The 15,111-nt window shown below is 38.5% G+C and overlaps 1 protein-coding gene across 3 annotated transcripts in view; it reads right to left on the minus strand.

Annotated features, from left to right (window-relative positions):
- The window catches only part of SMAP1 (small ArfGAP 1), a 160,322-nt gene that overhangs the window by 80,258 nt on the left and 64,953 nt on the right, over positions 1-15,111 (minus strand). For all 3 annotated transcript variants that reach the window (XM_046639545.1, XM_046639546.1, XM_046639547.1), the window contains exons 3-4: positions 14,015-14,100; positions 5,514-5,589 (exon numbers count right to left, since the gene is read on the minus strand). In XM_046639545.1, coding sequence (XP_046495501.1) covers positions 5,514-5,589; positions 14,015-14,100 — 162 coding nt within the window. The remainder of the gene's footprint in view (positions 1-5,513; positions 5,590-14,014; positions 14,101-15,111) is intronic.

Raw genomic sequence — 15,111 nt, forward strand, 5'->3', positions numbered from 1 at the left:
TGGTCTCCCAGGGCCCTGGCTTGCTGGGGCTCCCCCATGCGAAAGGTTTCCCCTGTTACAGGGTTTCGGTGCACAGGCGTGGGAGTCCTGGACGATCCCCAGACACGCGGCCCCTCCCCCGTGGCAGCGATCCCAGTCTCTAGGGGCAGGAGCGAAGTTCTCTCCTACCCCGTTGCAGCTCCTCCGAGGGCGGTTCCAGCCTCTCTGCCTTCCGTCGTTTGGCTGCTGTGGGTCTCTATTTCTGTTATTAGGATTGCTTTTTTGGTTGGAAAGCAGCTGCTCTTTTTAGTTGTAATTTGGAGGGGAGAGAGTCCTGGGTGAGCTCATGACGCCATGTTGCTGACGTCCCAATCTCTGTTCTCTCCTCCCTATCTTGAAGGTCATCTAAAATTCATTGCAATTCACACTGTCTTGAAATTACTGTTCATGTATCTTAAATAATGAATTATATAATCATCAGTTCATTGTAAACAGAACTTAATAAAAATTACTAGTGCTATCTCATTTTTATTATAATACCTTACACATTGTTTCTACAATGATTTCTAAGTTGAAATAATGAATTTAACTTTAGTTTACACACATATATATAAAACAAATGAAAACTCCACTATTTTTAAACTTTTTATATAATACTTATACGGCAACTGATTGGAAAAGCAATTTTGTGTGAAATTCAGACTGGAGGATTAAAACCTTTGTGTGCTGAAACTCAAGTATGTACTCAAACTGAGTTCACAGATTATTTCTGAGGGACGAGAAGTGGTAAAGGAGGCAAGAAACCTAAGATAAACTGAAACAAGAACAAGCGAATGCTCATTTTAAAGTCACCAATTCCCAAAGATTATTAGCTGTTTTTCCAAGACAAAAGTGAGGAAGTTAGGGAGTCAGGACTAAATAGTTAGAGTTACCTATACATTTTGCTGCTCTAATAGATTTTCTTTTTGTTTTGATCATTATGACAGCAAATAAATAATGTGAAGACAGAAATACGTGGGGAAGAGGCAGGGGAGGGAGAGGGAGAGAGAAAAGGTGCTGATGGAAAAGAGCAAACAATACGGCAGAGTACAGCCCCATCTCCTCAAGGCCTCCTAGGAGCTCACTTTATCACTGTGCTTCCTTGTGACTCATCACCAACTAAGGAGGGGAGGGGAGAAGACAGATGGGCAGATTTCTGTGCTCTAAGCTTTTCAAATTTCCCCTATCACTTATGCAATTAAGGAACAACCAGGGAGGGCAGACTCATTCTGCATCAGTGTGGTACAGAAAATTCTAAGATGGCCACCCAAATTCCCACCCCCAGTATAATGCCCTCCCCTTGAGTGTGGGCGGGACTATGAATATGATGGCCTCACTCCCTGGTTTAGTTTGTTATATGACAAATGTGAAGAAATTTTGCAGCTATAATTAAGATCCCAAAACAGCTGATGGAGGATTACTCAAATGGGAGCTATTCTGAGTGTACCTGGCTTCATCTGATGGGCCCTTAAAAGGACCAGCCCCTTCCTGAAAGAGGACATCTGAAGTGTGAGAGGAATTCTCCAACTGACCCTGAAAAAGTAAGCTGCCATGTTGTAAGAGGATGGGGTTCTCTGGCAAGGACCTCAGGGCGGCCCCTTGGAACTGAGAGTGGTCTCCATCCAACTGTCCAGCATTAGCAAGAACACAGGACCTCAGCCACGCAGCCAGAGGAAATGAATCCTGACAACCGTGAGCTTGGAAGAAGACAGGAGCCTCAGAGAAGATCACACCCCTGGCCAACTCTGATTTCAGCCTAGTGACAGCCCGAGCTGAGAACTCAGCTAACCCACACCCAGAGTCTTGACCAACAGAAACAGTAAACGTGTGTCGTTTTAAGTCACCAAGTTTCTAGCAATTTCTTAAATGGCAAAACTAATACAATAACCATCCCTTACTCAAAAAAAGTGGAAAATCCTGGGGAGTCTAGCATTTGAGTTCTTCATACAATCCCTACTTGCCTTTCCAGACTTATTTCCTCACTTTCTCTCCTATCTGCCCACCCAGAGAGCCCTCTTTCACACTCACGAGACAAGCACGCTTGTGGACTACTCACCAAACCCAAACACCAAATGATACACCTGACCTCTCTTTCCTCCTCATCTCACTTTGGCAAAGAAGGGATAAAATGTCCCTTCAGCCTGAAATGTCCTTCCTGCATTATCAGCACTCATCCCATGTTCTCTTTGCTGAAATCCTACTTTTCTATTAAGAATAATCTCAAACATAACTCCTTTAAGAATTCTACCAGTGGAAATTACCTAGTGCTGCCTACACTTGTGTTCCCATAGCACTTTTATTCTTCTAACGGTTACCACATTCTGCTTTAGAGCAGAGTTCATTGTACATGTACCTTACACGTTGACAATGTTTGAGAGTAAGCTACTTTTGGACTAAGATCATATCATTTCAATCTCAGTGCCCTGCACGTGGTATACATTCAGTAATGTTTGTTGCATGCCTAAATGAACAAAAAAAGGAAAGAACAATCCAAGGGAACTTCGACAGGCCAACTCTGTCATTCCACAAGTAGTTTCAAAACAAGAGGCTGGCACAGATCCGGGGACCGATGAAGGGCAGTACTGAGGGTTAACGTGATATGACCATGCTGGCGTCCAGCACCATGCAGTTACTTTTAAATATGCAGAAGAAATAAAATATCTTTTTTCCTTTTGATGCTACAAACTAGTAAAAATTCTAGTACAAAAACACTTCTACTTGTAACATATTTTCCTTTGTATTTGTCTTTATCTGAATTCGCTTGTCCCCTTTAAGCCTCGTCCCTTAATTCATGCTTACAGTGCCACACAGCGGTCAAAACCATACGGCTATACCACAAGCTCCCTCCACAAAAGCGGCTTACACAACCCCCCCTGCTTTCTCAGGAGTACCACGTCCACACAACCAGACACCATGGTTGTTAACATTCGCTGAAGCCACTCTTCACATCTACAAATAAATCCCTAGGATGAGGGAAGTCCCATCCTTGCCCCTCACACTCTGCATGATGGATTCCCATGGCCTAGTTCACAGGCACCTTAGACGGCCTGGGAGGTGGGGGGCAAGATTTCAGGAAAAGGGCAAGACTTCACCACTGTTTTGCTGTAGTTTATTGCTTGGTATTTTGCCATAACATTCCGAAAGGTTTATGTTTCAGAAGGGCAAGGATTTTATCAGTGGTTTTATAAAAAGGGTTAAGAAATTACTGCCTTACAGACAGAAACAGGGTCCCCTTCAGGCCTGGACTCTTGTAGAAAATAGGAAAATAAGAGCAGTAACAGATACTGGCAGCACTAAAAGATGACAGCTAAAATAAAAGGAGATAGGAAAATTCTAAAAGCCAGATAGGGAAGCTCTAACGGTAAAGCAATCTGGAGCCATGTAACACAGGAGCCCCAGCGCATGAAGCTTAACAGGCATGCAAGACATCTCTGTGTCGGGGTACAACTGGTCTTCAAACTGTCTCTCCTGAGACAGCCCCTTAAGTGCCCTCTTACTCCGTAAGTACCTTAGGAATCAGATACTTCTATTTCGTCTCATGCTATGTTTATTTTTTAACCTGGTCTCATCCCCACCATGAAATTAAATCTCTCTGAGAGCAAAGGTCACATCCTCCTTGCTTTAGCATCCTAGGAAACTGTGACCATAGTAAGTCATCAAAACTACTACTTAAATGAACGTTCACTCTGTTATTGAAGGTAAAACACTGGCTATAAACATACAATGTAATTCTTTAACACATAAAGTTAGCAATTACTTGAACACTGACTGCCATGAAAGAGGAAGAAATATTTTAAACTTGTTATAATATAAACTTTTTAAAACATTATTTTGCTTATGAATGAATAAGTAGAATACATTTTCCCTTGGGTTAAATGGGATTTTTGTGAACTTTTCTGAATTTTCATTACATCAATACTATAAACTCAAGAGCATACAATCTTTTATCATGGAATTTTTATTTTCAGGTCTACAAAAAATATAAAACATAGTAGAATGAATACCTCTACAAATTTTACTAATATTCATTAAATGTTAACGTTAAGCCACTTTGTTCTCTCCCTATAGGCGTATGCGACCACACACACACACACACACAGTCTCTCTCCCCTACACCTCAGCTGTCAGGTTTCACTGAGCCATTCAGAAGTGAGTTACAGATATCATAACACTTGATCCTAAATATTTTATCCCAGCAGACATGTCTTATGAAAGAAGCAATTCTCTTAACTAAGCATAATACTATATTACACCTAAGGAAAAAAACAATTTCATAACGACAGCAATCACCCAAAGATAAACTGTTTTCCTATACTTTACTACATAAAAATAATTTCTAAATTGTTGCCAAGAAGAAAATAATACTATAAACATAGATATAATAAAAAACAAATCTTTAGGATTTTTTTAAAGGGTGTTTAATGTAAAGCAGTATGTTTTATAAAATATACTAAAACGATTTAAAATTTCCTATGAAAATATGTTACTTATTTCTTAAAGTTAGTCCTTTTTTCCCCCTAAAGATATAACTAAACTTAATTTTACGGACATTATAAATATCATTCTCAACAGTGTCCATTTTTATCAATCTTTCAAAAGATTTCCTCTCCTACATCCACTGTAAATGTACCCAAACTCTACACATAGGATATCTTTGCTCCAGAAAAGACAGTAATGATACTTTAAACATTTTTTAACAAAATTTATTTTCATGGTCAAAGACAATATATTAAAATATCCTTACTTTGTTAGTATTTGATTGAGTTTTTTAGTATATTGCTCCTCCATATGGACTGAAAAGGAAACCCCAGTTTGCATGCAAAATGAAATGAAATGATTGTCTCTAAACTGCTCGACAGGACTAGCCACAAGATTAGCTGATTTATAGCTTATCAATCTAGGAATCAAAGGCCAAAAAAAATGACTGCGACAACACAGCCAGTTAGCTTTAAACAGTAAGTAACTGGGATGGGAAAATTTAATCAGAAAGCAAAACTAAAAGAAACAGTGATAAAACATATTTGATCACATAGCAAAGGTGTCAACTATTACGTACCAAAATGCTTCAGAATAACCAACTAAAATGCCATGTTTTAATCCACTTATTCTGGGCAGATCCACCAAAGCCCTGAAGGGAAGATAAATCTGACATTTCTTCTTTTTCATTCATCTCCACAATCTAGTAAAACCATTTTCTCTCTCCCCTTTTCTCAATTAGTGGCTTTATTTTTTTGCAAATTTCATAAAATTAATTTAATCAAATGCCATTTAAGAAGTTATTAGACTCTTACTTAGAATATACTCAATATTATCAAGAGATCTGCTTTCTGAGAGCTTATTAACATCATGTGACAAAAATTCCAAAATTCAAATTTTGAAAAGTATGTAACTAGTATATTTTTACAAGGAATACATTAAGTTGTACTGTATGTTAAAAGTTTGAATCTATTCAACAAACATCATCAATTGGTGATAGAGATGAAGGTTTTACTTACGTTTGCAATAGCTATAGCATTTTTATCATAGTATTTCTTCTTTTCGTATTTGTCTCTGATGAAAAACTCCACTGCTCTGAAAACAGATAACTTAAGGAAAAGCATGAGTTCCGTAACAGGTACACCCCCTGTACTCATCCTCTCCACAGAGCCAGACTCCAAATTCCATTTTCCTACTCCTCAGTCTGTGCTTTCTTCCCACACTCCTTTTGTGACTAAATTCTGTAACTTACTTTTTTCTCTGTCAAAATAAAGTATCGTTCAAGAAATTTTCCCCATTCAACAAAACCACTCAACCCAGTTCTAGAAAGAAAAGTAACCACACTCCTCAAACTGCATCACACTCCTCAGCCCTCACCCCCAACCAAACTCTAAATTTAACCAAGGTTCATTTCAGACTTTCAATATAAGAAAAGCAGCTAATACCCACTGGCAGTCCCCACCCAGCAACGTGCATATTATCATTTCCACATCCACGAGGAACAATGGTCACTTGGAAAGATTAGACAGTTGTGATTTCAATATTTATGTTCTGTCCCAACGTGCAGGGCTGCCTCTGGCTGTATCATGAGGAATCGCTGTGTATTAGAAGAATGGCAACCAATTTTTTTCTGGCAAAGCTGAGGAATGGAGAAGTCAAGATGCTAAAACCAAGGCTGGCACCATTTAATTTTTTTGAAGTTGGCTGGATGAGCTTTTATCCATTGATAGAGTGAGCCACTTCTAGTGGAATTCGAGAATTCTGAGTTGTCTGATAGAGACGACTCCGCTTACCACTCAGCATCTGCTTTAGCACATTCCACTGAAATGGGAATTCTTCCATCAGGGATTCTGAACCTGTTTACATCACGAATCGCTCTGTCAGCCAGATCAAGCCTGTGGACTCCCTTCTGGGATAGCGCTTTTTAAAGCATAAAACATAGGGCTGGCCCTGTGGCACAGTGGTTAAGTTCATGTGCTCCGCTTCAGCAGCCTGGGGTTCGGATCCTGGGTGCGGACCTACACACCACTCATCAAGCCATTCTGTGGTGGCGTCCCACATATGAAGTAGAGGAAGATGGGCACAGGTGTTAGCTCAGGGCCAGTCTTCCCCAGGAGAAAGAGGAGGGCTGGTGGTGGACGTTAGCTCAGCGCTCATCTTCCTCAAAAAAAAGTAATAAATAAAGCATAAAATAAAATCCATAGAATTACAAAAGAAATGAATTACAATGAAACACAATCTCTGAGTGAATAACAAGTTAAGACATCCTTCTATTCAAAAGAAGTGACCTGAAGCAGCAAAACAATACACTTATCAGAAGTTACAAAAGCCTTTTACATTGACAGTTGAGTCAACAGGTCACAGAAAGAGCTGGCAGGCCACCACACCTGGACACTCAAGAGCTGGGCACTACGAAAGCTCACAGAGCAGGCCAGGGAAGGCAAGTAGGACAGGAAATCTAAACGTCCAGGTTATGAAGTAAGCCGAACGACTGAAGGCCATTTTTAAAGTCACTTTTCTGCAAGCTGAGTATGTGGAAGGTACTTTAGATTATCTCTTTTTCTCCTCTTGACAACCTATAACGTAGGTGCCATTTCACGACTAAAACTAAGGCATAGAAAGTTTAAGTTCTTCGATTCTACGACACAAGGGAGAGCTGTGATTCAAAACTAGGAAGGTCTGACATTTGCCTTTTCAGAACGTTATCGGTCATCACAAGTTCCTTTGTGAATCAATTTATTTCCACTCATGATAATAAATGCTTCAAAAACCAGAGAAGAATGTCAAATGTGGAGGGTGCCTTTGCTTTCAAGGTAGCCTTGGAGACTATAAGGCTGCTTATTTAGGGACATGAATATTTAGATACTTATGTGCTTATTGAGTTATTTTGGCAGCCAACTCAATATCAAAAAATTATCACAAATATGCCAAGATTTTCATAAAATGCAATAAAACGTTATTTTATTCAAAATATTTCACAAATTAGCTAAATGCTAAATTTGCTCATAACTGTAAATCCAATTTCAATATTACATTTTCCTAATAGGAAATAATGACACAAAAAAGCTGGCCCTTTGGAGGAGGTGTATGAATGTGGATGATTCAAGCAATTTTCTTTATAGTGACAACTATTTACCTCCGTGAAAGGGAAGAGAAAAAATATTTTATATTTACTGTTTTTAAAAACTGTATAAAAATATTATATAACATAATATGTATATAATTTTTTAACTAAAGAATATTTTTAGAAATCTAAATTCTTAAAGTATAATTTTTATATTTAAATATCTGAGAGGAGAATAACACTGATATTTTTCCTGCTTAAAAACAGAAACAACAGGGGGGCTGGCCCCGTGGCTGAGTGGTTGGGTTCGCGCGCTCCGCTGCAGGCGGCCCGGTGTTTCGTTGGTTCAGGTCCTGGGCGCGGACATGGCGCTGCTCGTCGGACCATGCTGGGGCGGCGTCTCACATGCCACAACTAGAAGGACCCACAACGAAGAATATACAACTATGTACCGGGGGGCTTTGGGGAGAAAAAGGAAAAAAATAAAATCTTTAAAAATAAAAAAAATAAATAAAAAATAAAAAAAAAAAACAGAAACAACAGTTTATTTTGGATCTTGTGTAGTGTACTACATATTAAAGCTTGAAAAGATTTCACTATTCTCATTTATGAAATGCTTATAACAAAGAAAAGATCACTGTTTATCACCAAAAAACTACTACTAGAAAACTCAGTAAGGTTAGAAATACAGTATATATTTTCACAACCAATAATAAAACTAAAATATTGAAATTATGATGGTTTATAAATACTGAATTTGAAAAAGGCAAACATTTTAAGTATATAATCTTTTGGACTGAAAAACAATAGTAACATCTGGTGAAATGATATGTTGCTGTGTATTTTCAGACATAGATCTATCAGTGAAATCTTAATTTACGCTTAACGCATTTTATATAAGTAATTCAAATGTTTCTGCTTATGATAAGAAACGCTCTCAGAAATTATCTAGAAGTAAGCAATTTAAAAAAATTATATGAGACGAAAGTTGATCTGTTTTTCAAGGATATAAAAAATACAATAAAATAAAACAAAGAATTAGGGCAGGAGAACTTACTTGTTAATTATTAACATAAACATAACCTTTTAAAAAGCAATCAAAGCACAGCACAAAGTGAACCTTTAAAATTCCACACAAGTCGCCTGAGGAAGGGCTGTGGTTTAGGGAGCATGCGATGTCCTCGGTTGCTCTCAGTTCCTACATGCCTCTTAAGAACGTACCATGCACTCCTTATATATTTTTGTACAAGGTCCCAAATGCAAGCCAGTATTTCACTGCTAACTCACTCAAAGAAACAATGATTTATTCCAGGGTCAGTATATTTTTCTTAAAGGGCCAGAGAGTATCTGAGGCTTGCAGGACAGTTGGTCTATGTGGCGACTACTCAACTCTGCCTTTGCAGCTCCCAAGCAGCCAGAGAAAATTCGAAAGTGAAGGAGCATGGCTGTGTTCCAATAAAACTCTACCAAAACGAGAGCTGGGTCACGGGTTTGAAGTTACAGATTTCTGAATTCTGTTCCAACACTCGATGGCAAAGACAGCTAAGTCGGATTTATAGAGGGTCTCTGTGTCTGCAAACTGTCATTATGATAATTCAAGGACTTTTCAAGGGAAATTCTGACAATAATTTTCCATTATATGCTGACTGTAATGCCAATTCGCAAAGAAGATGGTCTCCAACGTACACTGCCATTGTGGTACCAGGAGGCACTTGTTATTTAACTGGCAGACAGTGTGACCTTGAGGTTAGCTAAGGTACTGAGCCCATCTCTAGATGCAGAAGAAAGAGAATAGCTCATGTCTCAAAGCTGTTGAGAGTTTTGGGGATAACATACAGAAAGCACTTAGCACAGTACCTAACAAACAGTAAGCATTCAATAAATGAAGCTAGCTTTTGTGTTTATATATAACTTTGTATCTCAGTTTCTCATCTGTAAAACAGAGATGACGCTAAGACATTTCACAGCGTTACTGTTAAGAATTCAATCAGCTGCTGTGTAAAGAACTAAGCACAGTGCATGGCACATAATGCGTGTGATTAATTTCTAGCTCTTATTATTAATAAACCTATTTTGATAGGCAAATCTTTTAAACCAGAGGACGCACTGTAGGGAGGAGACGGACAGCAGCTACTGCGTGAAGGGCTAAGATGGCTCACACATCATCGAGTTTAAACAGGTGAGCGAATGAGGAACAACAATAAAAGAACCAACAAATTTGAAGACCAGGAAATATTCAACTTCATTTTCCAGTCTCCAGGTGTCATTTGAGACATAAGGACTTAGTTATACGGAGAGAGATCGATAATATGACCAAAAATAAATTAGAAATAGAACAATAATATTTTCAGAGAACCAAGGCAAGGAATATATTAATTCAATTCAAGTTTAAGTGGTTGATCTGGGATTTAGTAAACAAACAACAAAACACCCCAGAATCTTTCCCATGCCTATAGTTAAAATCATTCAGTACAGTACCCTTAATTGTGCCTGTCCTCAAAAGTAATAAATGGTACTATATAAGCCCAGAAAAATTTTAACATTACTATGTCTTTCATCTTTTAACATGTATTTTAAGATGCTTTCCTTTCTTTAAAGATACCACTTAAAAGACAATTCAACTAATATCTACTCCCAAGAGCACAATCTTTCAGTTCCAGACAAATACAACTGACAGTAGTAAAACTTCCAAAAGCTGAGAGAAGAACTCGTGATCGGCTTTGGCGCACAAGAGAGCTCATGGAACCAAGGGACCCCACAGCGCACCGCGCAACGACGCTCAGTCAGTGATGGACCCCATATACGATGGAGTGACGCAAGACTGGGAAATCTTTAGTAAGACGAAATATCCTAATATTGAAAGCCTTAGTGTACAGCCTTGTCATTTGTCCTGCACTAGAACATGCAACCTATAATTAACCACATCTCACATGAGAAATTACACTTTCACAGCAGCTTCTGCATAACCTGTATAAATTGTAAACCTTTAAAAAGTGACCCATTGTTAAGAACGCAGTGAGGTCCCATACTATGTGAGTTACACTCAGTTCGGTTCACTTGCCTCTAGGGATGAGATGACTACATATAAACCAATAAAAGGGCAGAGATGTTAGGCTTTTCAAAGAGCACTGAGCATTAGAGTGACTCAGGAAAGAAAGAAAAAGGGGACTGGTTTTCTTACTAGTCTCTCTAATAAAACATCCAAGTCACAGTGTTTCATAATTAAACAGAGGGATAAAAGTGATGTGGCTATAATAACAAAGGCAAAAAAATTTTTAAGGAAACAGTATTATATTAGATAAAGAGGCTGGTCATATGGTCCAAGAGACATCATCTTATACTCTTATTATTAGTAATCACATATCTCAAATTTGTTTAGACAAAATCCCTCTTAGAGTAGTTTCTGACAACCACTAGATTACGTTTTTGTGAACAGTAAGAGGTCAGCACCTCATATAAATATGAGCATGATTTGTAAATGCTTTAGAAGTAGTAACATTCAGTTTGACAAATCAAAATAAGCATGCTTGAGCTAACAGTAGCAGAAATACGCGTAGCCTAAAAGGCTGACATGAGTCACACCAGGGACTCAAAAGCCGAAATCTTCACCTACACCTTATGACCTAGCTGCAAAGAGTGCCAAGGTAGAAGCTTATCTATTGTTCAAGGCCATCAAGTCTCATATGTGGCAACACTGATTTTACTCAGACTATCACCATTAAATAATATCAAGTGCCCCATACTGGAGGGAAGTCTGGAGGCTGGGGAAGTCTCAACAGCTCTCTGAGCATCCTGCCCTCTCCCCTGCCAAAAATGAAAACATTAGGCTCTATCTCACTGAGTTATTTTGAGACTTAAAAAAGATAATGTACATAAAGTGCCAAGCTCAGTGTTTGGCACAGAGCAAACCCTTATTAAGCAGTAAAGCCACTGCAGCTGTTGTTTCCATTATATCTTCACTGTGTCAAAGATCAAGGATTGACTGATACCAGACACTAATCAATTTACTGTAAAAATCTCATCTCTCCTGAAATTTTTAGATAAGGACGAACCACTCAAAAACATAGCAAAAATATCAACATTAATAACTCTACCTCATTAATCCTTAACGTCTATGAGGGTCAAAATAAAACTGATGGTAATTACTTAAGAAATAGTATTCCTACCAACACATTCAAAATGGTGCGTAGGGAGGCTCCATATAAGAAGACACCAGGAAGCTATACTGTCCTTCCCTGAATGTCTTCAAGGCTTATTCAAAACAACATGGAATCATGGTGAAGGATTAAAAAACTTGGAAGCTGCTTTCATCCACAAGGAACCACATCACAGATACTACCAAAAATTTCAAGAACCTCAAGTAATTTACCCAATAATATTCAACGGAAGTCCAAAAATCCCAACTCAAACCAAACCAACCTCTCCCCACCCCAACATACACAAACACTTCCAGAAAAGGGATTCTTCAATTTTAGGGCTCATGTATATCAGCTCAGGCTTGGGGGTGAGGAGCAGAAACAGGAGGAATAAATCACTACAACTAGCAAGCAGCTGGTAACAACCACCTAGGACATTAGTCATTTGCTCTGCTGTATTTCCTTCCACCACGCTCTGGTCCCCAGGACTCTGCCCTAGGCCTTCATTTTTCAGAGAAGGAAAACAGCATTCCCAAAATTCGCAATAAGACCCCCCAAAACAATAAAAGACCACCGCCCTAAACGTAACTTCGCCCAGCACTCTCCTGTTGCCTACATGCTAAGTGACTCTCCAACCTGCACTGCATGTCCTGCTTCCTTCTAGTGTCCAGATTCACGTTTCCAGCTCCGGGGTGGGTTTCTCCATGAACATGTGCAACAGACTCCAGAACCTGCCCAAAGTAACGAAACATGACTCACTAACTTTCATTTCTAACCCTTAAACCTGCATCTGGCACTGAGTGCCTTCTCCTGGTGACTAAGCTCCACCTCACCCACAGAACCTCAGCTACACCAGAACGCCTAGGGTCACCTCAGTGTCCTCCTCAGAAGCAGGCCAGTCTGAACCAGGCCATTGCTCCTGCTCTCCCCGCCCTTCCTGTCCACTCTCAACGCCATGTGTGGCTCCATCCTCGTCACTGCCCAGTCCAGGGTTGCACCAGTATTCTACGTGGTCTCTCCGACTCCAGGACCTCCTCCAACGAATCTCCCCTGTGGAAGAAGTTAACGTTTCTGCTGTTTCTCCTGCTTCCAAAGCCTTCATGGCTTTTCAACTCCTTCAACCCTCTGGAGCAATGAAATGAGGTCCAAACTCCTCTGTATACTATTGAAAACCCTTCACAATCTGGAAAACTAGCTTCTTCTGCCACGTGCCCCATAAAACTTAAATCTTGTCACATTAAATCCCTAAAATGCCATGTTTCCTCACACAATTTTTTATGCCTGAAATGTTCCTCCCACCCTTACCCTAGGATCCTGCTATAATAAAGTCGCCCTGGATATCAGATTGCTAAATTTGTGGGAAGGAGGTAGGAGGAGCAAAAAGAGAAAAGGCCAAATACAAATACTAACTTTTTGACTATAACTTAGAAGGTTTCTGGACAAATACGAAAACAGAAATTAACAGCCTCTATCTCTGCATGAGAAAAGATAACATTTTTTTCACTGACCACACAAACTGTTTTAGTATACAAATGAGTAATATATAACTGATCTTTAAGAAACTACATTTTATTGTCAAAACTACAAATGCCACCCTTGGGTGGAATCACAATTACCTACCATCAATTTATTTATAAAGCAGCACAATTTTGATGAGCTGCTTTGTCAAGCTTCAATATGAGTTTGAGAAATCCTATAGAATCAAATGATTTTATATTTAACAAATGTGCAAGACATCCTAACTAACAAGCCTATGAGAAAACATTCTATTCATTCATTAGGGCAGATCTGTAAAGCAAACAGTGTGCAACCTATGACGGAGACAGAATGTCAGTAATAAATGCCAGCATAAGTTACTTCAGCACATCCACTTACACTAAATGTGCAAGCTGCCTTTTAAATGAATGCATGCCAAATTGCTTCACGTAAATATAACTATCACATAGAAGTGATCAAAGAAAATCCCTTCAGAAATGAGCTTAAAAAATACTCAAGATGCTCACAAACCAAATCTCTAAAAATAGTCTAAAATAATAACACATACTCTCTAATCAAGAATTGGAGAACAATCAAGAAGCAGCAGTCATAATATTTAAACTTGGCAATAATTACATAAAAATACTATGTAGATCATGTATTACCAGATTTTCATTAAAAACTTACTAGACAGAAAGCACAGTTCAGGGCAAATCGATTTCTAGCTTTAATGAACAATAGTCTGACAAAGGTCACATCTTCTTAAATACAAACAGTTAAAATATGAACTGCAAAAGTGAGTTAATTCTTTTAAAACCCACAATAAAGAAACTTCAAAGGATACTGATCTGTCTGCGGTCTTCGAAAGTTCTCTGGAAGATTGGCTTCATAGAGTAGTCTTGCTTTAGTATTTCCCATATCTTGCATACACTATAATTAAAAAATCAAGTATTTTCATTACTCATATAACCCTTGAAAAATAATTCCTATACACATATACATATACACACATACAAACATATATACAACAAAAACAGGTAATATTTATTATTCCAATATATAGTCTTCTTTGAAAAATAATTTAAATCACAACTAAGAAATTACTCAAGTTCAAAACAGAAGCATATTTTTAATCCTTCACATTTTTTCAACATACGTAGATCCAGTTTTCTAATTTTTTTCTGTGAAAATAGTGCCTTCCTTATTTATACCCACCACCTCCTAGAAGCGGTCCCCTGACAGACGGAGGCAGCACCATCACTGTTTTCAGTACACCACTTGACAGCGCTGCCCTTTCCATGGCTAACAACTCAAGATCAAATTTCCTTTGTTTTGAGCTTCAAAATACTCTGGGTTTTTCAGGATTTACAACCAAGATCACAATGGAGAGCAGATAACAAAGAAATATTGCGGACCTACAACTCCACAGAAGTGGTTTTACTTCTCGATGTCATTAACTTCTTTGAGATTCTGCCAAAAGCTACGGATCCTCTCTCAAAGAAACCTGGGCCCAAAGGCCAGATTTTACATACAAGTTCAGGAGTTCACAGGACGTCCTGCCGAAAATCTATAAACCCCATGGGAGTTTATAAACCTATAAATCTATAAACCCCATGGGAGGCATAAAATAATTTGATAATCACTTCAACCAGTTTATTTAAGTTTCAGTATCATCTATGAGTAAGTACTAGCCAAACTATACTTCCTGGATATTCTGTAACATGAGAAACTAAATGTAACATTTACAACAGAACATTATACTATTACTATTTTACACCATTTACACAGAGCTTGAGCTCCCTGAAATGTTTTAATTGTTAGAAAGATCAGTTTTATAATTTTTCCTTTGTTCTGATTTTCTAGACACACACCCCACACCCTTGGGAAGACAGCCCAGGTTTAACAGATTACCAGATGCCAACCTTGAGTTGTAGCCCTCAC

Source organism: Equus quagga, chromosome 15, assembly GCF_021613505.1.
Source record: "Equus quagga isolate Etosha38 chromosome 15, UCLA_HA_Equagga_1.0, whole genome shotgun sequence".
Classification (NCBI taxonomy): domain Eukaryota; kingdom Metazoa; phylum Chordata; class Mammalia; order Perissodactyla; family Equidae; genus Equus; species Equus quagga.